Source organism: Oncorhynchus kisutch, linkage group LG26, assembly GCF_002021735.2.
Source record: "Oncorhynchus kisutch isolate 150728-3 linkage group LG26, Okis_V2, whole genome shotgun sequence".
NCBI lineage: Eukaryota > Metazoa > Chordata > Actinopteri > Salmoniformes > Salmonidae > Oncorhynchus > Oncorhynchus kisutch.
In genome coordinates, this window is record NC_034199.2 from 31274239 (window position 1) to 31299258 (window position 25020).

The window sequence follows — 25020 nt, forward strand, 5'->3', positions numbered from 1 at the left end:
GCTGACTGGAGGAGTGTATTATGTTACCCTGGTCCCTGCCCGCTAGCTGACTGGAGGAGTGTATTATGTTACCCTGGTCCCTGCCCGCTAGCTGACTGGAGGAGTGTATTATGTTACCCTGGTCCCTGCCTGCTAGCTGACTGGAGGAGTGTATTGTGTTACCCTGGTCCCCTGACTGCTAGCTGACTGGAGGAGTGTATTATGTTACCCTGGTCCCTGCCTGCTAGCTGACTGGAGGAGTGTATTGTGTTACACATTAACAGCCTTTCCATTAAGTCACCCTGTGTATCCATGGAGACACTACCTTCTCTCCAGCACCTCTGAACAGATAGCAGTCCCTCGCTCAGCCTAGTTTAGTCCACCATGTTTTCTGTTGTTGGTCTTTGTGAACTTAGTTTGGTGAGGTGGGAAAACTTCCCAATGGGCGAGTCAAGTGAATTAGTTAGAGAGAAAGTGGATTGTGTGGATGTACTGGATGAATGGGTGGATGAATGAACCAGTAAGGGATATACAGTGGGGAGAACAAGTATTTGATACACTGCCGATTTTGCAGGTTTTCCTACTTACAAATCATGTAGAGGTCTGTCATTTTTATCATAGGAACACTTCAACTGTGAGAACAAAAATCCAGAAAATCACATTGTATGATTTTTAAGAAATTAATTTACATTTTATTGCATGACATAAGTATTTGATCAGCTTACCAACCAATAAGAATTCTGGCTCTCACAGACCTCTTAGTTTTTCTTTAAGAAGCCCTCCTGTTCTCCACTCATTACCTGTATTAACTGCACCTGTTTGAACTCGTTACCTGTATAAAAGACACCTGTCCACACACTCAATCAAACAGACTCCAACCTCTCCACAATGGCCAAGACCAGAGAGCTGTGTAAGGACATCAGGGATAAAATTGTAGACCTGCACAAGGCTGGGATGGGCTACAGGACAATAGGCAAGCAGCTTGGTGAGAAGGCAACAACTTTTGGCGCAATTATTAGAAAATGGAAGACGTTCAAGATGACGGTCAATCACCCTCAGTCTGGGGCTCCATGCAAGATCTCACCTCGTGGGGCATCAATGATCATGAGGGATCAGCCCAGAACTACATGGCAGGACCTGGTCGATGACCTGAAGAGAGCTGGGACCACAGTCTAAAAAAAAACCATTAGTAACACACAACGCCGTCATGGATTTAAATCCTGCAGCGCACGCAAGGTCCCCCTGCTCAAGCCAGCGCGTGTCCAGGCCTGTTTGAAGTTTGCCAATGATCATCTGGATGATCCAGAGGAGGAATGGGAGAAGGTCATGTGGTCTGATGAGACAAAAATATAGCTTTTTGGTCTAAACTCCACTCGCCGTGTTTGGAGGAAGAAGAAGGATGAGTACAACCCCAAGAACACCATCCTAACCGTGAAGCATGGAGGTGGAAACATAATTCTTCGGGGATGCTTTTCTGCAAAGGGGACAGGACAACTGCACCGTATTGAGGGGAGGATGGATGGGGCCATGTATCACGAGATCTTGGCCAACAACCTCCTTCCCTCAGTAAGAGCATTGAAGATGGGTCATGGCTGGGTCTTTCAGCATGGCAACGACCCGAAACACACAGCCAGGGCAACTAAGGAGTGGCTCCGTAAGAAGCATCTCAAGGTCCTGGAGTGGCCTAGCCAGTCTCCAGACCTGAACCCAATAGAAAATCTTTGGAGGGAGCTGAAAGTCCGTATTGCCCAGCGACAGCCCCGAAACCTGAAGGATCTGGAGAAGGTCTGTATGGAGGAGTGGGCCAAAATCCCTGCTGCAGTGTGTGCAAACCTGGTCAAGAACTACAGGAAACGTATGATCTCTGTAATTGCAAACAAAGGTTTCTCTACCAAATATTAAGTTCTGCTTTTCTGATGTTTCAAATACTTATGTCATGCAATAAAATGCAAATTAATTACTTAAAAATCATACAATGTGATTTTCTGGATTTTTGTTTTAAATTTCTGTTTCTCACAGTTGAAGTGTACCTATGATAAAAATTACAGACCTCTACATTATAAGTAGGAAAACCTGCAAAATCGGCAGTGTATCAAATACTTCTCTCCAATGTAGGTGTTGTGGTGAAGGATACAGGACAAGGTGGATAAGGGAGTTAGTGATTGAGTGTTTTAATTGAATCATGGGAGACAGTTGTTGAGTTAGATGAGTAGGAGAGTGTTTAAGTGTGTCACTGAATGACCATGTGAGTTACATCAAGGGAGAGCATGAGTGAATCAGAGTTTGTGTGTGCCTGTGTGTTACTGTGTGTGCATATGTGTGCCTCTGTGTGCCTGTATTTGTGCTTCAGTGTGTGTGTGTTCTCTCATCATGAGAGAGTGGCAGTGTGTGTGTTTATAGCCGTCTGCTCCTGTCTCTCTCTGTGGAGGATGAAGCAGAGCGTAGCAGATGCTCAACTCTGTACCAAAGGTATCACAGACATACAGTATTACTTTCACTGCATGGAGTACCAGTCCTGTCTCAGTGTATTCCCCACAGACTGTCTGCCTGCCTGTCTGCCTGCCTGTCTGCCTGCCTGTCTGCATGTCTGGCCTCGTCTCTCTGTCACACCAAACCCTGTTATCTGTCATTGTTGAAGCACAGACCACATGTCATGTCTGACACATACACGCTGTATTTCTAAAAGATAACACAGCAGTAGAGGAACACAGGTTCGTCACCTACAGTGAAAACACAGCAGCAGAGGAACACAGGTTCGTCACCTACAGTGAAAACACAGCAGTAGAGGAACACAGGTTCGTCACCTACAGTGAAAACACAGCAGTAGAGGAACACAGGTTCGTCACCTACAGTGAAAACACAGCAGTAGAGGAACACAGGTTCGTCACCTACAGTGAAAACACAGCAGTAGAGAAACACAGGTTCGTCACCTACAGTGAAAACACAGCAGTAGAGAAACACAGGTTCGTCACCTACAGTGAAAACACAGCAGTAGAGAAACACAGGTTCGTCACCTACAGTGAAAACACAGCAGTAGAGAAACACAGGTTCGTCACCTACAGTGAAAACACAGCAGTAGAGAAACACAGGTTCGTCACCTACAGTGAAAACACAGCAGTAGAGAAACACAGGTTCGTCACCTACAGTGAAAACACAGCAGTAGAGAAACACAGGTTCGTCACCTACAGTGAAAACACAGCAGTAGAGGAACACAGGTTCGTCACCTACAGTGAAAACACAGCAGTAGAGGAACACAGGTTCGTCACCTACAGTGAAAACACAGCAGTAGAGGAACACAGGTTCGTCACCTACAGTGAAAACACAGCAGTAGAGGAACACAGGTTCGTCACCTACAGTGAAAACACAGCAGTAGAGAAACACAGGTTCGTCACCTACAGTGAAAACACAGCAGTAGAGAAACACAGGTTCGTCACCTACAGTGAAAACACAGCAGTAGAGAAACACAGGTTCGTCACCTACAGTGAAAACACAGCAGTAGAGAAACACAGGTTCGTCACCTACAGTGAAAACACAGCAGTAGAGAAACACAGGTTCGTCACCTACAGTGAAAACACAGCAGTAGAGAAACACAGGTTCGTCACCTACAGTGAAAACACAGCAGTAGAGAAACACAGGTTCGTCACCTACAGTGAAAACACAGCAGTAGAGGAACACAGGTTCGTCACCTACAGTGAAAACACAGCAGTAGAGGAACACAGGTTCGTCACCTACAGTGAAAACACAGCAGTAGAGGAACACAGGTTCGTCACCTACAGTGAAAACACAGCAGTAGAGAAACACAGGTTCATCACCTACAGTGAAAACACATATGATGCTGTGAATCTCTTCACTGCACTCATTTGATTTAATATAATATTGTGGTTTATAGTGTACTTAGTGCTGGTACATATTCACAAAGCTGATGTTGTTAACCTTTAGTGAAAGGAACCAGAGACACATTCCCATAGGTGTTTTTGGATTATTTAAGGATGAACCCATTTTCTGTTATAATCACAATACAGTTTTTATATTCACAACACAGTTTTTATATTCACAACACAGTTTTTATATTGATAATACACTTTTTATATTGACAATACAGTTTTTATATTGACAATACAGTTTTTATATTGATAATACACTTTTTATATTGACAATACAGTTTTTATATTGACAATACAGTTTTTATATTGATAATACACTTTTTATATTGACAATACAGTTTTTATATTGACAATACAGTTTTTATATTGACAATACAGTTTTTATATTGATAATACACTTTTTATATTGACAATACACTTTTTATATTGACAATACAGTTTTTATATTGATAATACACTTTTTATATTGACAATACAGTTTTTATATTGACAATACAGTTTTTATATTGACAATACAGTTTTTATATTGATAATACACTTTTTATATTGACAATACAGTTTTTATATTGACAATACAGTTTTTATATTGACAATACAGTTTTTATATTCACAACACCGTTTTTATATTGACAATACAGTTTTTATATTCACAACACAGTTTTTATATTCATAAGACAGTTGTCACAGTTCTGTCTTCTGGGAATCACTCCTGATGAAATATTACTGTCAATCTGGGATATCTTTGAATGACATCCCTCTGTTAAAAGCAATACAGACTATTCACACAAATTATCCCAAATATCTAGTCCATTTATTCAGCATGGAGGGAGGATTGGGATGGGGGCAGAGTACATTTGGACGGGGGGATTGTGTGTGTGTGTCTGTATGAATGAGTGTGTGTGTGTTCGGAGCCAGATCCAGAGCCTTAGCCCGGTGATCCCCCTGCTTGAGATGTCCGGGTGGGGAGGGGTGTCGTGGAGGTACTGGGGGCTCCCCTATCGCTAATGCGTTCTAATGCCAGCTCCTGACACAGCGGCAGATGCTCCCGGTTTGGCAGGGGATCTGTCCCCCCCACCTCCCCCTCGTATGGAGGCTACGCCACGAGAAGGAGCAAAAGATGGGGACAAGATGGGGTCAAGACGAGTCCAGCCTAGACGACTCAGTACTCTGTTAGCGTGGTCCCAGATCTGTTTGTGCTTTCTTGCCTACACCTATGGTCGTTGTCGCATGTGACCGCAAAAACAGATCTCGGGATCATGCTCGTTCTCCATCTCCTGTATGTCTCTCTCTAAATATCCTTTCCTCTCCTGGATCCAACAGATGAGATCCAGGACCCAGCCATATGAGGCCCTGACCTTCCTCACACATAGGCCTCCCATCTCAGGCTCAGCCAAGACTGTCGTTTACCACCTAGCCAGCCTGCCTGTCAGGGATTTTCAGCAGGGGAAAAATAAGACATCTGTTCCTAAAGGATTAGCAAATATTTGGTGCCCTTCTGAAAGCCTGTCTGTGTGTGTCTGAGCAGTCACTGACCTGCATATGTGCCTTACATCTCTCTCCCCCTCTCTCTCTCTCTCTCCTTCTCTCTCTCTCTCTCTTTCTCTCTCTGTCTCTCTCTCCTTCTCTGTCTCTGTCTCTCTCTCTGTCTCTCTCTCTCTGTCTCTCTCTCGCTCTCCTCTCTTTTTGTTTCTTACTCTCTTTGTTTCTTACTCTCTCACTTTCTCCCTCTCTGGTGAACCCTCACCCTCCCAGTGTTTTTAAGCTCATTAAATGGAAGAATAGCAGCCTACAGTCCAATGAAAAGAATAGGGACAACACTGATCCTGATAGAACAGGAGGCTGAGGCGGCTGAGTAATTGGCCTCAGCTGTAATAGCCATACTTAAATTCCAAATAGCATCCTATTTCCTATATAGTGCACTACTTTTGATCAAGGCCCTATGGGACCTGGTCAAAAGTAGTGCACTCTATAGGGAGTATGGTGCCATTTGGGACAGTCAAAAGTAGTGCACTCTATAGGGAGTATGGTGCCATTTGGGACAGAACTATATAATTCCCATCAGATCCCCATTGTGATCGTTAGCCCACCAGAGGGGAGGAGGCTCTTCGTCTTCCTGGTACTGGATGGATAGAAACGTTATTTTCCAACAGAATCAATGAGAAACCTGACCTCAGATCCAGGTAATTTACTGGTGGTTATGTGAAAAGTAGTCCCTGGTGACTTGTGGTTGTCTCCAGGGGTAGAGAGAAGCCCTTAGCAGGTCTAAGCAGCAGATGCTCTTGTGACTAAGTCTCGACCACAGCAACAGGAGCCACCCTCCTCTCCTCCTGGTTCTGTCTGTCTACACTTAGTGGGGCTGGAGGTCCGACAGATGTAGTCACTGTGTTGGGCGACGTGTGGTGTGTGTGTGTGTGTGTGTGTGTGTTGGGTGACATTAGGCCAGCAGTATGGTCCTCAGGGGTAATGCAGCATTAAACCCATGAGTCAGAGGCTGAATATATTATCATCTGATGCAAACTGATGATCTCATTTAGTTGTCCTCAAGTGGCTGCAATATCACTCTCTAATCAACCATACAGTAATTCAGTCAATATATTCAGTCAATATATTCAGTCAATGTAGCATCATCATTGGTTGTCAGGTTAAGCTCCCACGAATGTTAGCAACTTATAGGATAACTAATATAAGCTTTGTGTTTGTAAAGCAGATTATTATGATTTTCAGGGATCAATTGGAAACCATAGCTTGCAAGTATTTTTCATCTAGCAGGAAAAAGTCTGTAAATGAGCATATTGATGCATTTTTGGGTGAACTAAAGTTACCCAATAAGTCCATGTTGATGTTGTGTGTGTTATCCAGTGTTGATGGTTAACATTTCCTTGCCTCATGGTGAGAGAGAGAGAGGACTTAGTTAAACCCTGATTGAAGAGAGAGATCCCTCCCCAGCCTGGCTCCCCTGCCAGCCATGTTGCTATGGTACATAATCCTCTGTGTAGTCTGAAGCCTGTAGGAAAGCTCTACTGAGGACTGGACTGAAACAGCCTAATTCTCTGCATCATATGAAGACTCAGGTTTCATGTTGTTTTAGAAAGCAGAAGGCCAACCGGATTTACAGTCATGGGGTTCCAATTGCCTAATTAGGTTTCCAATGACCTATGGTCACTAACAGTATAATAAATGTTGTGATCCACAGTATGGTGTTTACAAAAACAAACTGCACAATAATGCACAATCTAGTGATCATGTTGCCAATGGTCTGATAGATCGATCTTACAGCTAGGTCTGTCTGTCTGTCTGTCTGTCTGATCTAGTGATCATGTTGCCAATGGTCTGATAGATCGATCTTACAGCTATGTCTGTCCTGTCTGTCCTGTCTGTCCTGTCTGTCTGTCTGTCTGTCTGATCTAGTGATCATGTTGCCAATGGTCTGATAGATTGATCTTACAGCTAGGTCTGTCTGTCTGTCTGTCTGTCTGTCTGTCTGTCTGTCTGTCTGTCTGTCTGTCTGTCTGTCTGTCTGATCTAGTGATCATGTTGACAATGGTCTGATAGATCGATCTTACATCTAGGTCTGTCTGTCCGTCCGTCCTATGATCAATAGATACAGTGTGGCTTAGTGTGTGTCTGTGGTCCCCTCCCTCTGCGAGGCTGTGGGCTGTGTGGAGTAAGCTGGGGTGATGATGAACTCCCGTGGCTCCCCTGGCCTCCTCCTAACCCTCCTGAGCCTCCTGGGCTGAGCCTCCTGGGCTGAGCCTCCTGATCCTTTCCCTGGCCTACCCTGTCCCTCCTGAGCCCCAACCCAGGCAGCAGTGACAGCATCCTTCCTGCACCTGCTCCCAGCATCAGGGCCTCAGAACCCTGGAGGAGTGGGAGAGGATGGAGAGACCAGAGTGTCACAGTGGACCTGAAGGTCTTAGGGGGTGGATAGAGAGATAGGAGCACCACAGTGGACCCTAAGTTCTTAGGGGGTGGATAGAGAGATAGGAGCACCACAGTGGGCCTGAAGGTCTTAGGGGGTGGATAGCAAGATAGGAGCACCACAGTGGACCCTAAGGACTTAGGGGGTGGATAGCGAGATGGGAGCAACACAGTGGACCCTAGGGTCTTAGGGGGTGGATAGCGAGATAGGAGCACCACAGTGGACCCTAAGGACTTAGGGGGTGGATAGCGAGATAGGAGCACCACAGTGGACCCTAGGGTCTTAGGGGGTGGATAGCGAGATAGGAGCACCACAGTGGACCTGAAGGTCTTAGGGGGTGGATAGAGCGATAGGAGCACCACAGTGGACCTGAAGGTCTTAGGGGGTGGATAGAGCGATAGCAGCACCACAGTGGACCTGAAGGTCTTAGGGGGTGGATAGAGCGATATGAGCACCACAGTGGACCTGAAGGTCTTAGGGGGTGGATAGAGAGATAGGAGCACCACAGTGGACCTGAAGGTCTTAGGGGGTGGATAGAGAGATAGGAGCACCACAGTGGACCTGAAGGTCTTAGGGGGTGGATAGAGCGATAGGAGCACCACAGTGGACCTGAAGGTCTTAGGGGGTGGATAGAGAGATAGGAGCACCACAGTAGACCTGAAGGTCGTAGGGGGTGGATAGAGAGGAGTGGAAAGCAGGGCAGGAAGGCCCAGTGGGCCTGGAGATGTGATCCTGCTCTCTAGCCTCATCTGTCTGTCCTCTAGAGAGACTGGAGGGAGATTGGGGTCACATCTCCAGGCCTGCTGTACCTTCCTGAGCTTCTCTCCCCATCCCCCATGACATCATCTCTCCCTGGGACCTGGATGTTGGTCCTCTCTGTCTGCACCTCCTCCTGGATTGTTGCTTGTTCCTTTCCTTTTGAACCTGTAACCCCGGGTGCGTCCACAAAACCCTGGTGATCACAATGTAATGTAAGAGCAGATAGCTGGGCGGCTGGCTGAGGGTCTGGGTCCGGGGTCAGAGCGGGAGTCTGTCAGAGCAGAGGCTGAAGGACCATAGGGCTCATTAGCGGGTCGAAGTCAGGACCTTCAGGGACCAACCACCAGGGATTAGAGTAATGAGGGGGATAATGGAGACCATGAGGGGATGAGGGGTTCAGCGTGCTGCCTCTCCCTATCGATCCCTGGGTCTCCACCAGGCTCCAGGAAGGCCCAGGAGGGAACACTCCCTAATTCTGCCTAATTATGATTGAGTGTGGAAACTCAGTAGCTCAGTGGCTAGGTGCTTAGTGGAGGACAGGGGGAGAGAGAGGACAGGGGGAGCACAGAGAGTGTGATGGCGGGGAGAGAGAGATAGCGAGATAGAGGGCAGGGGGAGCACAGAGAGGGCGAGAGATGGCATGGGGAGAGAGCAGGGGGAGGACAGGGAGAGAGAGGGCATAGGGAGCACAGGGAGAGACAGGGCAGGAGTGGGCACAGAGAGAGAGAAAGAGAGGACAGGGAGAGAGAGGGCAGGGGGAGGGCAGGGAGAGAGAGGGCATAGGGAGCACAGGGAGAGACAGGGCAGGAGTGGGCACAGAGAGAGAGAGAAAGAGAGGGCAGGGAGAGAGAGGGCAGGGGGAGGACAGGGAGAGAGAGGGCAGGGGGAGGGCAGGGAGAGAGAGGGCAGGGGGAGGACAGGGGGAGAGAGGGCAGGGGGAGGACAGGGAGAGAGAGGGCAGGGGGAGGACAGGGGGAGAGAGGGCAGGGGGAGGGCAGGGAGAGAGAGGGCAGGGGGAGGACAGGGGGAGAGAGGGCAGGGGAGGACAGAGGGGAGAGAGGGCAGGGGGAGGACAGGGGGAGAGAGGGCAGGGGGAGGGCAGGGAGAGAGAGGGCAGGGGGAGAGAGGGCAGGGGGAGGACAGGGGAGAGAGGGCCAGGGGGAGGACAGGGGGAGAGAGGGCAGGGGAGGACAGGGGGGAGAGAGGGCAGGGGGAGGACAGGGAGAGAGAGGTCAGGGGAGGGCAGGGAGAGAGAGAGAGGGCAGGGAGAGAGAGGTCAGGGGGAGGGCAGGGAGAGAGAGGGCAGGGGGAGGGCAGGGAGAGAGAGGGCGCAGGGGGAGGACAGGGGGAGAGAGGGCAGGGGAGGACAGGGAGAGAGGGTCAGGGGGAGGGCAGGGAGAGAGAGAGAGGGCAGGGAGAGAGAGGTCAGGGGGGAGGGCAGGGAGAGAGAAAGAGGGCAGGGAAGAGAGGGCAGGGGAGGGCAGGGAGAGAGAGGGCAGGGGGAGGACAAGGGAGAAGAGAGGGCAGGGGGAGGCAGGGGGGAGAGAGGGCAGGGGGAGGACAGGGAGAGAGAGGGCAGGGGAGGGCAGGGAGATGAGAGGGGCAGGGGGGAGGGCAGGGAGAGAGAAGGGCAGGGGGAGGGCAGTGAGAGAGAGGGCAGGGGAGGACAGGGAGAGAGAGGGCAGGGGAGGGCAGGGAGAGAGAGGGCAGGGGGAGGGCAGGGGGAGGACAGGAGAGAGAGGGCAGGGGAGGGCAGGGAGAGAGAGGGCAGGGGGAGGACAGGGGAGAGAGGGCAGGGGGGAGGCAGGAGAGAGAGAGAGAGGTCAGGGGAGGCAGGGAGAGAGAGAGAGGGCAGGGGGAGGGCAGGGAGAGAGAGGGTCAGGGGAGGGCAGGAGAGAGAGAGAGGGCAGGGGGAGGGCAGGGGGAGGGCAGGGGAGGGACAGGAGAGAGAGGGCAGGGGGGAGGGCAGGGAGAGAGAGGGCAGGGGGAGGNGCAGATTGAGAGAGTGCGAGAGGGCAGGGGGAGAAAGAGAGGGCAGGTGGGAGAGAGAGCGAGAGGGCAGGGGGAGAAAGAGAGGGCAGGTGGAGAGAGAGCGAGAGGGCAGGGGGAGAAAGAGAGAGAGAGCAGGGGGAGAAAGAGAGAGCAGATGGAGAGAGTGCGAGAGGGCAGGGGGAGAAAGAGAGGGCAGGTGGAGAGAGAGCGAGAGGGCAGGGGGAAAAAGAGAGGGCAGGTGGAGGACATGGAGAGAGAGGGCAGGTAGAGACAGGGAGAGACAGGGCAGGGGTAGAGAGAGGACAGGGAGAGAGAGGGCAGGTAGAGACAGGGAGAGACAGGGCAGGGGGAGAAAGAGAGAGAGAGCAGGGGGAGAAAGAGAGGGCAGATTGAGAGAGTGCGAGAGGGCAGGGGGAAGAAAGAGAGGGCAGGTGGAGAGAGAGCGAGAGGGCAGGGGAGAAAGAGAGGGCAGGTGGAGAGAGAGCGAGAGGGCAGGGGGAGAAAGAGAGGGCAGGTGAAGAGAGAGCGAGAGGGCAGGGGGAGAAAGAGAGGGCAGGTGGAGGACATGGAGAGAGAGGGCAGGTAGAGACAGGGAGAGACAGGGCAGGGGTAGAGAGAGACAGGGAGAGAGAGGGCAGGTAGAGACAGGGAGAGACAGGGCAGGGGGTAGAGAGAGGCCAGGGGGAGAGAGAGAGAGGGCAGGGGGAGAAAGAGAGGGTAGTTGGAGAGAGGGCAGGGGTAGAGAGAGAGGCCAGGGGGAGAGAGAGAGAGAGGGCAGGGGGAGAAAGAGAGGGCAGGTGGAGAGAGAGAGAGAGAGAGAGAGGGCAGGTGGAGAGAGAGAGGGCAGGGGGGAGAGTGCGAGAGGGCAGGGGGAGAAAGAGAGGGCAGGTGGAGAGAGAGCGAGAGGGCAGGGGGAGAAAGAGAGGGCAGGTGAAGAGAGAGCGAGAGGGCAGGGGGAGAAAGAGAGGGCAGGTGGAGGACATGGAGAGAGAGGGCAGGTAGAGACAGGGAGAGACAGGGCAGGGGTAGAGAGAGGACAGGGAGAGAGAGGGCAGGTAGAGACAGGGAGAGACAGGGCAGGGGTAGATAGAGGCCAGGGGGAGAGAGAGAGAGGGCAGGGGGAGAAAGAGAGGGTAGTTGGAGAGAGGGCAGGGGTAGAGAGAGAGGCCAGGGGGAGAGAGAGAGAGAGGGCAGGGGGAGAAAGAGAGGGCAGCTGGAGAGAGAGAGAGAGAGAGAGGGCAGGTGGAGAGAGAGAGGGCAGGGGGGAGAGAGAGAGGGCAGGGGGAGAAAGAAAGGGCAGGTGGAGAGAGAGAGGGCAGGTGGAGAGAGAGAGGGCAGGTGGAGAGAGAGAGGGCAGGTGGAGAGAGAGAGAGCAGGTAGAGAGAGAGAGAGAGAGAGAGGGCAGGGGGAGAGAGAGAGAGAGGGCAGGTGGAGAGAGAGAGAGGGCAGGTGGAGAGAGAGAGGGCAGGTGGAGAGAGAGAGGGCAGGTGGAGAGCAGAGAGAGAGAGAGAGAGAGAGAGAGAGAGAGAGAGAGAGAGAGAGAGAGAGAGGGGGAGCACACATAGAGGGAGCAGACAGAGAACGGGGGAGGAGAGAGAGGCCTACAGGGCATCTGTCTTTATTCATGACTCCCCCTGTCTCCCTGTCATGTTCAGGCTGTGTAACCCTCCTGACCTTTAGAAGGGAAGCAGACTCATCTCACTCTTTGCTCAGGTGATTTTACAGCAGGTGTCTCAGACCAATGTTTAATACACAGTGATTAAACTGATCACGTCTAGGTGGGATGGCTGCTTTCACTGACTAACAGATGTGCTGGACCTGGACTGTAAAACCCATTGAAGCAGAAGTTGACCTGTTTGTTTGCCCTTTTTAATTCTATTCTCCTCTTTTTCATTTTTGGGGTCTAGACCAGGACTTTATACTGTGACATAAATAGGCTTTATCAATACATTTGATTGATTCTGCTCTTGTCTTGCAGGTTTCCAGAACAGGCCCAAGTCCCTGAAGGTGTTTGTGAACCCTGCCAGTCATAAGAAAGAGGCCTACCAGATCTACAGAGATGATGTGGCACCCCTCTTTCAGCTAGCAGACATCAAAGCTGATGTGACCAGTAAGTGTCCCTTGAGAACGTTATGTCACGGGTGTGGTCCTGTGTGGCTTATTTGGTAAGATGGTGACACTCTATCAGATACACATATTGTGAAAAAAATTGCTCTCTCACTGCATTTTTAAGGCCGGGATTCAATTCATAGATGGGTCTAGCGCTGGACAGCCAACAATTCGCCTTTTAAAGGCATTGCCCCCAAAGTTTGTGCAGATCACATTCACAGTGAGATATGGATGAAACGTCTGCTAAAGTTTGATATCTCATTAGACTGTGTGTTTGGGCTGGGCACAACCGTACATCTGACAACAGATGTTCTTTTGTCCCTCAGAGTACTGTGTGGTTTCCCTGCCCTGAGACAGTTATTCCTGGGTTAGGTGCTGTTCTGCCCTCAGGCCTTATCCACTCACATCACTCACCCTTCACTGCTTCACTATCACATCAACACCATGCTGTCCACCAGGGTCAATCCCTTTTAATTCCATTCATTCAATTTCCTGAATTGAATAAATTCAAGTGTGTGTGTTTGCGTGCATGCGTGTGTGTATGTTTGCGTGCGTGCGTGTGTGTATGTTTGCATGCGTGCGTGTGTGTGTGTGTTTGCATGCGTGCGTGTGTGTGTGTGTGTTTGCATGCGTGTGTGCGTGAAGGGTCTCTGAAGTGCATCTCACACGTAATGACAGGACCAGTGTCTCCTCTCCTTCTCTCCGCTCCTCCTCTCCTCTCCTCACTCACTGAGTAACCTGACCTAGGGGGGCTAGACCCATCTGTTCCTCCTCCTCTCCCCCTCCCCCCCCCCCCCCCCCTCATCCTCTCCCCCTCCTCCACCCCCCCATGTGTCTGTGCGTGAGTGTATTAATGCTGCTACCATTGTGTGTGTGTGTCTGTGCATACGTTAATGAATGCTGCTTCCAGAAGCTATTCAAATAGTAATATAATCTGGTTACATCCCAAATGGCATCTTAATCCCTATATAGTACACTACTTTTGACCAGTGCCAATAGGGCCCATAGGGCTCTGGTCGAAAGTAGTGCACTGTGTATGGAATAGATTTGCTGATGATGTGTTCCCCCGGGGGGAGTGCAAGGGATGAGTGGTGGACGAGGAGCCATTAAAATACACTTTACCAAATATAAATTAAATGTATAATTCTGGGCCTGCAGTGGCCAGGGACCAACTGGGTTTGATGATGTTATAATCTCTGTTATTGATGATGTTATTAGTCCTCTGAATTGGGAAGGTGACAAATGGATCAGCCATTTATTTGAACTACTGAATGATAATGTCGTTATCACAATATAATGACAGTCAGGTAGAAGTATGTGTTGCAGTTGTGCATCCTGATGTACTATGCTGACTGATGTACTATGCTGACTGAGATACTATGCTGACTGATGTACTATGCTGACTGAGGTACTATGCTGGCTGAGGTACTATGCTGACTGATGTACTATGCTGACTGAGATACTATGCTGACTGATGCACTATGCTGACTGATACACATTGCTGACTGATGTACTATGCTGACTGATGTACTATGCTGACTGAGGTACTATGCTGGCTGATGTACTATGCTGACTGATGTACTATGCTGACTGAGATACTATGCTGACTGATGTACTATGCTGACTGAGGTACTATGCTGGCTGAGGTACTATGCTGACTGATGTACTATGCTGACTGAGATACTATGCTGACTGATGCACTATGCTGACTGATACACATTGCTGACTGATGTACTATGCTGACTGATGTACTATGCTGACTGAGGTACTATGCTGGCTGATGTACTATGCTGACTGAGGTACTATGCTGACTGATGTACTATGCTGGCTGATGTACTATGCTGACTGATATACTATGCTGACTGATGTACTATGCTGACTGATGTACTATGCTGACTGATACACTATGCTGTTTGAGGTACTATGCTGACTGATGTACTATGCTGTTTGAGGTACTATGCTGACTGATGTACTATGCTGACTGATGTACTATGCTGACTGATGTCCTATGCTGACTGACGTACTATGCTGACTGATGCACTATGTTGACTGATATACTATGCTGACTGAGGTACTATGCTGACTGATGTACTATGCTGACTGAGGTACTATGCTGACTGATGTACTATGCTGGCTGATGTACTTTGCTGGCTGATGTACTATGCTGACTGATGTACTATGCTGACTGAGGTACTATGCTGACTGATGTACTATGCTGACTGAGGTACTATGCTGACTGAGGTACTATGCTGACTGAGGTACTATGCTGACTGATGTACTATGCTGACTGATGTACTATGCTGACTGAGGTACTATGCTGACTGATGTACTATGCTGACTGAGGTACTATGCTGACTGATGTACTATGCTGGCTGATGTACTTTGCTGGCTGATGTACTATGCTGACTGATGTACTATGCTGACTGAGGTACTATGCTAACTGAGGTACTATGCTGACTGATGTACTATGCTGACTGATGTACTATGCTGACTGATTTACTATGCTGACTTAGGTACTATGCTGACTGAGGTACTATGCTGACTGATGTACTATGCTGACTGAGGTACTATGCTGACTGAGGTACTATGCTGACTGATGTACTTTGCTGGCTGATGTACTATGCTGACTGATGTACTATGCTGGCTGATGTACTATGCTGACTGATGTACTATGCTGACTGATGTACTATGCTGACTGAGGTACTATGCTGACTGATGTACTATGCTGACTGATGTACTTTGCTGGCTGATGTACTATGCTGACTGCTCACATGTGTTATTTCTAAATATATTTAGTTAATAGTTGACAAGTTTATTGCAACATACTGGCCACCTACTCGTCTTATTTCTTAGGAGTAAGAAGTCAAATTCAGTCATGTGGCTGAGATATGCAAATTATTCTTTGATGCAGATTTTTCAATGAACAGAATAGCTTCTGAATTGCAGATGTTATCAGCATAGTTTTGTAGTGTATGTACACAACATGCTGTCCATCAACATCATGTTGATGTGACAATACAATGGTCGAACAGGGACCAGGACATCCCCTGGTTCCAGAGATGGGGACAGGGCCCAGGACATCCCCTGGTACCAGAGACAGGGACAGGAACCAGGACATCCCCTGGTACCAGAGACGGGGACAGGGACCAGGACATCCCCTGGTACCAGAGACTGGGACAGGGACCAGGACATCCCCTGGTACCAGAGACTGGGACAGGGACCAGGACATCCCCTGGTACCAGAGACTGGTACCAGAGACTGGGACAGGGGCCAGGACATCCCCTGGTACCAGAGGCGGGGACAGGGACCAGGACATCCCCTGGTACCAGAGGTGGGGACAGGGACCAGGACATCCCCTAGTACCAGAGGCGGGGACAGGGACCAGGACATCCCCTGGTACCAGAAACGGGGACATGGACCAGGACTTCTCCTCGTACCAGAGGCGGGGAACAGGGACCAGGACATCCCCTGGTACCAGAAACGGGGACATGGACCAGGACATCTCCTCATACCAGAGGCGGGGACAGGGACCAGGACATTCTCTGGTATCAGAGACGGGGACAGGGACCAGGACATCCCCTGTTACCAGAGATGGGGACAGGGACCAGGACATCCCCTGGTACCAGAAACGGGGACATGGACCAAGACATCCCCTGGTACCAGAGACGGGGACAGGGACCAGGACATTCCCTGGTACCAGAGGCGGGGACATGGACCAGGACATCCCCTGCTACCACAGACTGGGCCAGGTCATCCCCTGGTACCAGAGACTGGGACAGGGACCAGGACATCCCCTGGTACCAGAGACGGGGACAGGGACCAGGACATCCCCTGGTACCAGAGACTGGGCTAGGACATCCCCTGGTACCAGAGACGGTGTTAGGACATCCCCTGGTACCAGAGACGGGGACAGGGACCAGGACATCCCCTGGTACCAGAAACGGGGACATGGACCAGGACTTCTCCTCGTACCAGAGGCGGGAACAGGGACCAGGACATCCCCTGGTACCAGAAACGGGGACATGGACCAGGACATCTCCTCATACCAGAGGCGGGGACATGGACCAGGACATCTCCTCGTACCAGAGATGGGGACAGGGACCAGGACATTCTCTGGTATCAGAGACGGGGACAGGGACCAGGACATCCCCTGTTACCAGAGATGGGGACAGGGACCAGGACATCCCCTGGTACCAGAAACGGGGACATGGACCAAGACATCCCCTGGTACCAGAGACGGGGACCAGGACATTCCCTGGTACCAGAGGCGGGGACATGGACCAGGACATCCCCTGCTACCACAGACTGGGCCAGGTCATCCCCTGGTACCAGAGACTGGGACAGGGACCAGGACATCCCCTGGTACCAGAGACGGGGACAGGGACCAGGACATCCCCTGGTACCAGAGACTGGGCTAGGACATCCCCTGGTACCAGAGACGGTGTTAGGACATCCCCTGGTACCAGAGACGGGGACAGGGACCAGGACATCCCCTGGTACCAGAAACGGGGACATGGACCAGGACTTCTCCTCGTACCAGAGGCGGGAACAGGGACCAGGACATCCCCTGGTACCAGAAACGGGGACATGGACCAGGACATCTCCTCATACCAGAGGCGGGGACATGGACCAGGACATCTCCTCGTACCAGAGATGGGAACAGGGACCAGGACATCCCCTGGTACCAGAGACGGGGACAGGGGCCAGGACATCCCCTGTTACCAGAGATGGGGACAGGGACCAGGACATCCCCTGGTACCAGAAATGGGGACATGGACCAAGACATCCCCTGGTACCGGGGACAGGGACCAGGACATTCCCTGGTACCAGAGGCGGGGACATGGACCAGGACATCCCCTGCTACCACAGACTGGGCCAGGGGCCAGGTCATCCCCAGGTACCAGAGACTGGGACAGGGACCAGGACATCCCCTGGTACCAGAGACGGGGACAGGGACCAGGACATCCCCTGGTACCAGAGACGGGGACAGGGACCAGGACATCCCCTGGTACCAGAGACGGTGTTAGGACATCCCCTGGTACCAGAGACGGGGACAGGGACCAGGACATCCCCTGGTACCAGAGATGGGGACAGGGACCAGGATATCCCCTGGTACCAGAGATGGGGACAGGGACCAGGACATAACCTGATACCAGAGACGGGGACAGGGACCAGGACATCCCCTGGTACCAGAGATGGGGACAGGGACCAGGACATCCCCTGATACCAGAGACTGGGCTAGGACATCCCAGGTACCAGAGACAGGGCCAGGACATCCCCTGGTACCAGAGACTGGGACAGGGACCAGGACTACCCCTGGTACCAGAGATGGGGCTATGACATCCCCTGGTACCAGAGACGGGGCTAGGACATCCCCTGGTATCAGAGACAGGGCTAGGACATCCCCTGGTACCAGAGATGGGGCCAGGACATCCCCTGGTACCAGAGACACGGGCAGGACATCCCCTGGTACCAGAGACGGGGACAGGGACCAGGACTTCCCCTGGTACCAGAGACGGGGCTAGGACATCCCCTGGTACCAGAGACTGGGCTAGGACAACCCCTGGTACCAGAGTCTGGGCTAGGACATCCCCTGGTACCAGAGACTGGGCTAGGACATCCCCTGGTACCAGAGACGGGGCTAGGACATCCCCTGGTACCAGAGACGGGGCTAGGACATCCCCTGGTACCAGAGACGGGGCTAGGACATCCCCTGGTACCAGAGACTGGGCTAGGACAACCCCTGGTACCAGAGTCTGGGCTAGGACATCCCCTGGTACCAGAGACAGGGCTAGGACATCCCCTGATACCAGAGACTGGGCTAGGACATCCCCTGGTACCAGAGACTGGGCTAGGACATCCCCTGGTACCAGAGATGGGGAAGAGGAGGAGGAGATGAACAGAGATGGGTCTAGCCCCTCCCCATAGGTCCCCTGTTACCAGAGACGGGGACAGGAACCAGGACATTCTCTGGTACCAGAGACGGGGACAGGGACCAGGACATCCCCTGGTACCAGAAACGGGGACAGGGAACAGGTTATCCCCTGGTACCAGAGGCGGGGACAGGGACCAGGACATCCCCCGGTACCAGAGGCGGGGACAGGGACCAGGACATCCCCTGTTACCAGAAACTAGGACATGGACCAGGACATCCCCTGGTACCAGAGGCGGGGACAGGGACCAGGACATCCCCTGGTACCAGAAACGGGGACATGGACCAGGACATCCCCTGGTACCAGAGGCGGGGACAGGGACCAGGACATCCCCTGGTACCAGAGACGGGGCTAGGACATCCCCTGGTACCAGAGACGGGGCTAGGACTTCCCCTGGTACCAGAGTCTGGGCTAGGACATCCCCTGGTACCAGAGACGGGGCTAGGACATCCCCTGGTACCAGAGTCTGGGCTAGGACATCCCCTGGTACCAGAGACTGGGCTAGGACATCCCCTGGTACCAGAGATGGGGAAGAGGAGGAGGAGATGAACAGAGATGGGTCTAGCCCCTCCCCATAGGTCCCCTGTTACCAGAGACGGGGACAGGAACCAGGACATTCTCTGGTACCAGAGACGGGGACAGGGACCAGGACATCCCCTGGTACCAGAAACGGGGACAGGGAACAGGTTATCCCCTGGTACCAGAGGCGGGGACAGGGACCAGGACATCCCCCGGTACCAGAGGCGGGGACAGGGACCAGGACATCCCCTGTTACCAGAAACTAGGACATGGACCAGGACATCCCCTGGTACCAGAGGCGGGGACAGGGACCAGGACATCCCCTGGTACCAGAAACGGGGACATGGACCAGGACATCCCCTGGTACCAGAGGCGGGGACAGGGACCAGGACATCCCCTGGTACCAGAGACGGGGCTAGGACATCCCCTGGTACCAGAGACGGGGCTAGGACTTCCCCTGGTACCAGAGACGGGGCTAGGACATCCCCTGGTACCGGAGACTGGGCTAGGACAACCCCTGGTACCAGAGTCTGGGCTAGGACATCCCCTGGTACCAGAGACGGGGCTAGGACATCCCCTGGTACCAGAGACGGGGCTAGGACATCCCCTGGTACCAGAGACTGGGCTAGGACATCCCCTGGTACCAGAGACGGGGTTAGGACATCCCCTGGTACCAGAGACGGGGCTAGGACATCCCCTGGTACCAGAGACGGGGCTAGGACATCCCCTGGTACCAGAGACTGGGCTAGGACATCCCCTGGTACCAGAGACTGGGCTAGGACATCCCCTGGTACCAGAGACTGGGCTAGGACATCCCCTGGTACCAGAGATGGGGAAGAGGAGGAGGAGATGAACAGAGATGGGTCTAGCCCCTCCCCATAGGTCCCCTGTTACCAGAGACGGGGACAGGAACCAGGACATTCTCTGGTACCAGAGACGGGGACAGGGACCAGGACATCCCCTGGTACCAGAAACGGGGACAGGGACCAGGTTATCCCCTGGTACCAGAGGTGGGGACAGGGACCAGGACATCCCCCGGTACCAGAGGCGGGGACAGGGACCAGGACATCCCCTGTTACCAGAAACTAGGACATGGACCAGGACATCCCCTGGTACCAGAGACGGGGACAGGGACCAGGACATTCTCTGGTACCAGAGATGGGGACAGGGACCAGGACATCCCCTGGTACCGGAAACGGGGACATGGACCAAGACATCCCCTGGTACCAGAGACGGGGACAGGAACCAGGACATTTTCTGGTACCAGAGACGGGGACAGGGACCAGGACATCCCCTGGTACCAGAGACGGGGACAGGAACCAGGACATTCTCTGGTACCAGAGACGGGGACAGGGACCAGGACATCCCCTGGTACCAGAGGCAGGGACAGGGACCCGGACATCCCCTGGTACCATAAAGAGGGACATGGACCAGGACATCTCCTCGTACCAGAGACGGGGACAGGGACCAGGACATTCTCTGGTACCAGAGACGGGGACAGGGACCAGGACATCCCCTGCTACCAGAGATGGGGACAGGGACCAGGACATCCCCTGGTACCAGAAACGGGGACATGAACCAGGACATTCTCTGGTACCAGAGATGGGGACAGGGACCAGGACATCCCCTGGTACCAGAGACGGGGACAGGAACCAGGACAGTCTCTGGTACCAGAGACGGGGACAGGGACCAGGACATCCCCTGGTACCAGAAACGGGGACAGGGAACAGGTTATCCCCTGGTACCAGAGGCGGGGACAGGGACCAGGACATCCCCCGGTACCAGAGGCGGGGACAGGGACCAGGACATCCCCTGTTACCAGAAACTAGGACATGGACCAGGACATCCCCTGGTACCAGAGGCGGGGACAGGGACCAGGACATCCCCTGGTACCAGAGGCGGGGACAGGGACCAGGACATCCCCTGGTACCAGAGACGGGGCTAGGACATCCCCTGGTACCAGAGACGGGGCTAGGACTTCCCCTGGTACCAGAGTCTGGGCTAGGACATCCCCTGGTACCAGAGACGGGGCTAGGACATCCCCTGGTACCAGAGTCTGGGCTAGGACATCCCCTGGTACCAGAGACTGGGCTAGGACATCCCCTGGTACCAGAGATGGGGAAGAGGAGGAGGAGATGAACAGAGATGGGTCTAGCCCCTCCCCATAGGTCCCCTGTTACCAGAGACGGGGACAGGAACCAGGACATTCTCTGGTACCAGAGACGGGGACAGGGACCAGGACATCCCCTGGTACCAGAAACGGGGACAGGGAACAGGTTATCCCCTGGTACCAGAGGCGGGGACAGGGACCAGGACATCCCCCGGTACCAGAGGCAGGGACAGGGACCCGGACATCCCCTGGTACCATAAAGAGGGACATGGACCAGGACATCTCCTCGTACCAGAGACGGGGACAGGGACCAGGACATTCTCTGGTACCAGAGACGGGGACAGGGACCAGGACATCCCCTGCTACCAGAGATGGGGACAGGGACCAGGACATCCCCTGGTACCAGAAACGGGGACATGAACCAGGACATTCTCTGGTACCAGAGATGGGGACAGGGACCAGGACATCCCCTGGTACCAGAGACGGGGACAGGAACCAGGACATTCTCTGGTACCAGAGACGGGGACAGGGACCAGGACATCCCCTGGTACCAGAGATGGGGACAGGGACCAGGACATCCCCTGGTACCAGAAACGGGGACATGGACCAAGACATCCCCTGGTACCGGGGACAGGGACCAGGACATTCCCTGGTACCAGAGGCGGGGACATGGACCAGGACATCCCCTGCTACCACAGACTGGGCCAGGGGCCAGGTCATCCCCTGGTACCAGAGACTGGGACAGGGACCAGGACATCCCCTGGTTCCAGAGATGGGGACAGGGCCCAGGACATCCCCTGGTACCAGAGACAGGGACAGGAACCAGGACATCCCCTGTTACCAGAGATGGGGACAGGGACCAGGACATCCCCTGGTACCAGAAACGGGGACATGGACCAAGACATCCCCTGGTACCGGGGACAGGTTCCAGGACATTCCCTGGTACCAGAGGCGGGGACATGGACCAGGACATCCCCTGCTACCACAGACTGGGCCAGGGGCCAGGTCATCCCCTGGTACCAGAGACTGGGACAGGGTCCAGGACATCCCCTGGTACCAGAGACGGGGACAGGGACCAGGACATCCCCTGGTACCAGAGACGGGGACAGGGACCAGGACATCCCCTGGTACCAGAGACGGGGCTAGGACATCCCCTGGTACCAGAGACTGGGCTAGGACATCCCCTGGTACCAGAGACTGGGCTAGGACATCCCCTGGTACCAGAGACTGGGCTAGGACATCCCCTGGTACCAGAGATGGGGAAGAGGAGGAGGAGATGAACAGAGATGGGTCTAGCCCCTCCCCATAGGTCCCCTGTTACCAGAGACGGGGACAGGAACCAGGACATTCTCTGGTACCAGAGACGGGGACAGGGACCAGGACATCCCCTGGTACCAGAAACGGGGACAGGGACCAGGTTATCCCCTGGTACCAGAGGCGGGGACAGGGACCAGGACATCCCCCGGTACCAGAGGCAGGGACAGGGACCAGGACATCCCCTGTTACCAGAAACTAGGACATGGACCAGGACATCCCCTGGTACCAGAGGCGGGGACAGGGACCAGGACATCCCCTGGTACCAGAAACGGGGACATGGACCAGGACATCCCCTGGTACCAGAGGCGGGGACAGGGACCAGGACATCCCCTGGTACCAGAGGCGGGGACAGGGACCAGGACATCCCCTGGTACCAGAAAGAGGGACATGGACCAGGACATCTCCTCGTACCAGAGACGGGGACAGGGACCAGGACATTCTCTGGTACCAGAGACGGGGACAGGGACCAGGACATCCCCTGCTACCAGAAACGGGGACATGGACCAGGACATCTCCTCGTACCAGAGACGGGGACAGGGACCAGGACATTCTCTGGTACCAGAGATGGGGACAGGGACCAGGACATCCCCTGGTACCAGAAACGGGGACATGGGCCAAGACATCCCCTGGTACCAGAGACGGGGACAGGAACCAGGACATTCTCTGGTACCAGAGACGGGGACAGGGACCAGGACATCCCCTGGTACCAGAGGCAGGGACAGGGACCCGGACATCCCCTGGTACCAGAAAGAGGGACATGGACCAGGACATCTCCTCGTACCAGAGACGGGGACAGGGACCAGGACATTCTCTGGTACCAGAGACGGGGACAGGGACCAGGACATCCCCTGCTACCAGAGATGGGGACAGGGACCAGGACATCCCCTGGTACCAGAAACGGGGACATGAACCAGGACATTCTCTGGTACCAGAGACGGGGACAGGGACCAGGACATCCCCTGGTACCAGAGACGGGGACAGGAACCAGGACATTCTCTGGTACCAGAGACGGGGACAGGGACCAGGACATCCCCTGGTACCAGAGATGGGGACAGGGCCCAGGACATCCCCTGGTACCAGAGACAGGGACAGGAACCAGGACATCCCCTGTTACCAGAGATGGGGACAGGGACCAGGACATCCCCTGGTACCAGAAACGGGGACATGGACCAAGACATCCCCTGGTACCGGGGACAGGGACCAGGACATTCCCTGGTACCAGAGGCGGGGACATGGACCAGGACATCCCCTGCTACCACAGACTGGGCCAGGGGCCAGGTCATCCCCTGGTACCAGAGACTGGGACAGGGACCAGGACATCCCCTGGTTCCAGAGATGGGGACAGGGCCCAGGACATCCCCTGGTACCAGAGACAGGGACAGGAACCAGGACATCCCCTGTTACCAGAGATGGGGACAGGGACCAGGACATCCCCTGGTACCAGAAACGGGGACATGGACCAAGACATCCCCTGGTACCGGGGACAGGGACCAGGACATTCCCTGGTACCAGAGGCGGGGACATGGACCAGGACATCCCCTGCTACCACAGACTGGGCCAGGGGCCAGGTCATCCCCTGGTACCAGAGACTGGGACAGGGACCAGGACATCCCCTGGTACCAGAGACGGGGACAGGGACCAGGACATCCCCTGGTACCAGAGACGGGGACAGGGACCAGGACATCCCCTGGTACCAGAGACGGGGACAGGAACCAGGACATTCTCTGGTACCAGAGACGGGGACAGGGACCAGGACATCCCCTGGTACCAGAGGCAGGGACAGGGACCCGGACATCCCCTGGTACCAGAAAGAGGGACATGGACCAGGACATCTCCTCGTACCAGAGACGGGGACAGGGACCAGGACATTCTCTGGTACCAGAGACGGGGACAGGGACCAGGACATCCCCTGCTACCAGAGATGGGGACAGGGACCAGGACATCCCCTGGTACCAGAAACGGGGACATGAACCAGGACATTCTCTGGTACCAGAGACGGGGACAGGGACCAGGACATCCCCTGGTACCAGAGACGGGGACAGGAACCAGGACATTCTCTGGTACCAGAGACGGGGACAGGGACCAGGACATCCCCTGGTACCAGAGATGGGGACAGGGACCAGGACATCCCCTGGTACCAGAAACGGGGACATGGACCAAGACATCCCCTGGTACCGGGGACAGGGACCAGGACATTCCCTGGTACCAGAGGCGGGGACATGGACCAGGACATCCCCTGCTACCACAGACTGGGCCAGGGGCCAGGTCATCCCCTGGTACCAGAGACTGGGACAGGGACCAGGACATCCCCTGGTTCCAGAGATGGGGACAGGGCCCAGGACATCCCCTGGTACCAGAGACAGGGACAGGAACCAGGACATCCCCTGTTACCAGAGATGGGGACAGGGACCAGGACATCCCCTGGTACCAGAAACGGGGACATGGACCAAGACATCCCCTGGTACCGGGGACAGGGACCAGGACATTCCCTGGTACCAG

The 25020-nt window shown here is 53.8% G+C and overlaps 1 protein-coding gene across 3 annotated transcripts in view; it reads left to right on the forward strand.

The window, feature by feature from the left end:
• The window catches only part of cerkl (CERK like autophagy regulator), a 104257-nt gene that overhangs the window by 25997 nt on the left and 53240 nt on the right, over window positions 1-25020 (forward strand). For all 3 annotated transcript variants that reach the window (XM_020462232.2, XM_031805395.1, XM_020462233.2), the window contains exon 3: window positions 12512-12643. In XM_020462232.2, coding sequence (XP_020317821.1) covers window positions 12512-12643 — 132 coding nt within the window. The remainder of the gene's footprint in view (window positions 1-12511; window positions 12644-25020) is intronic.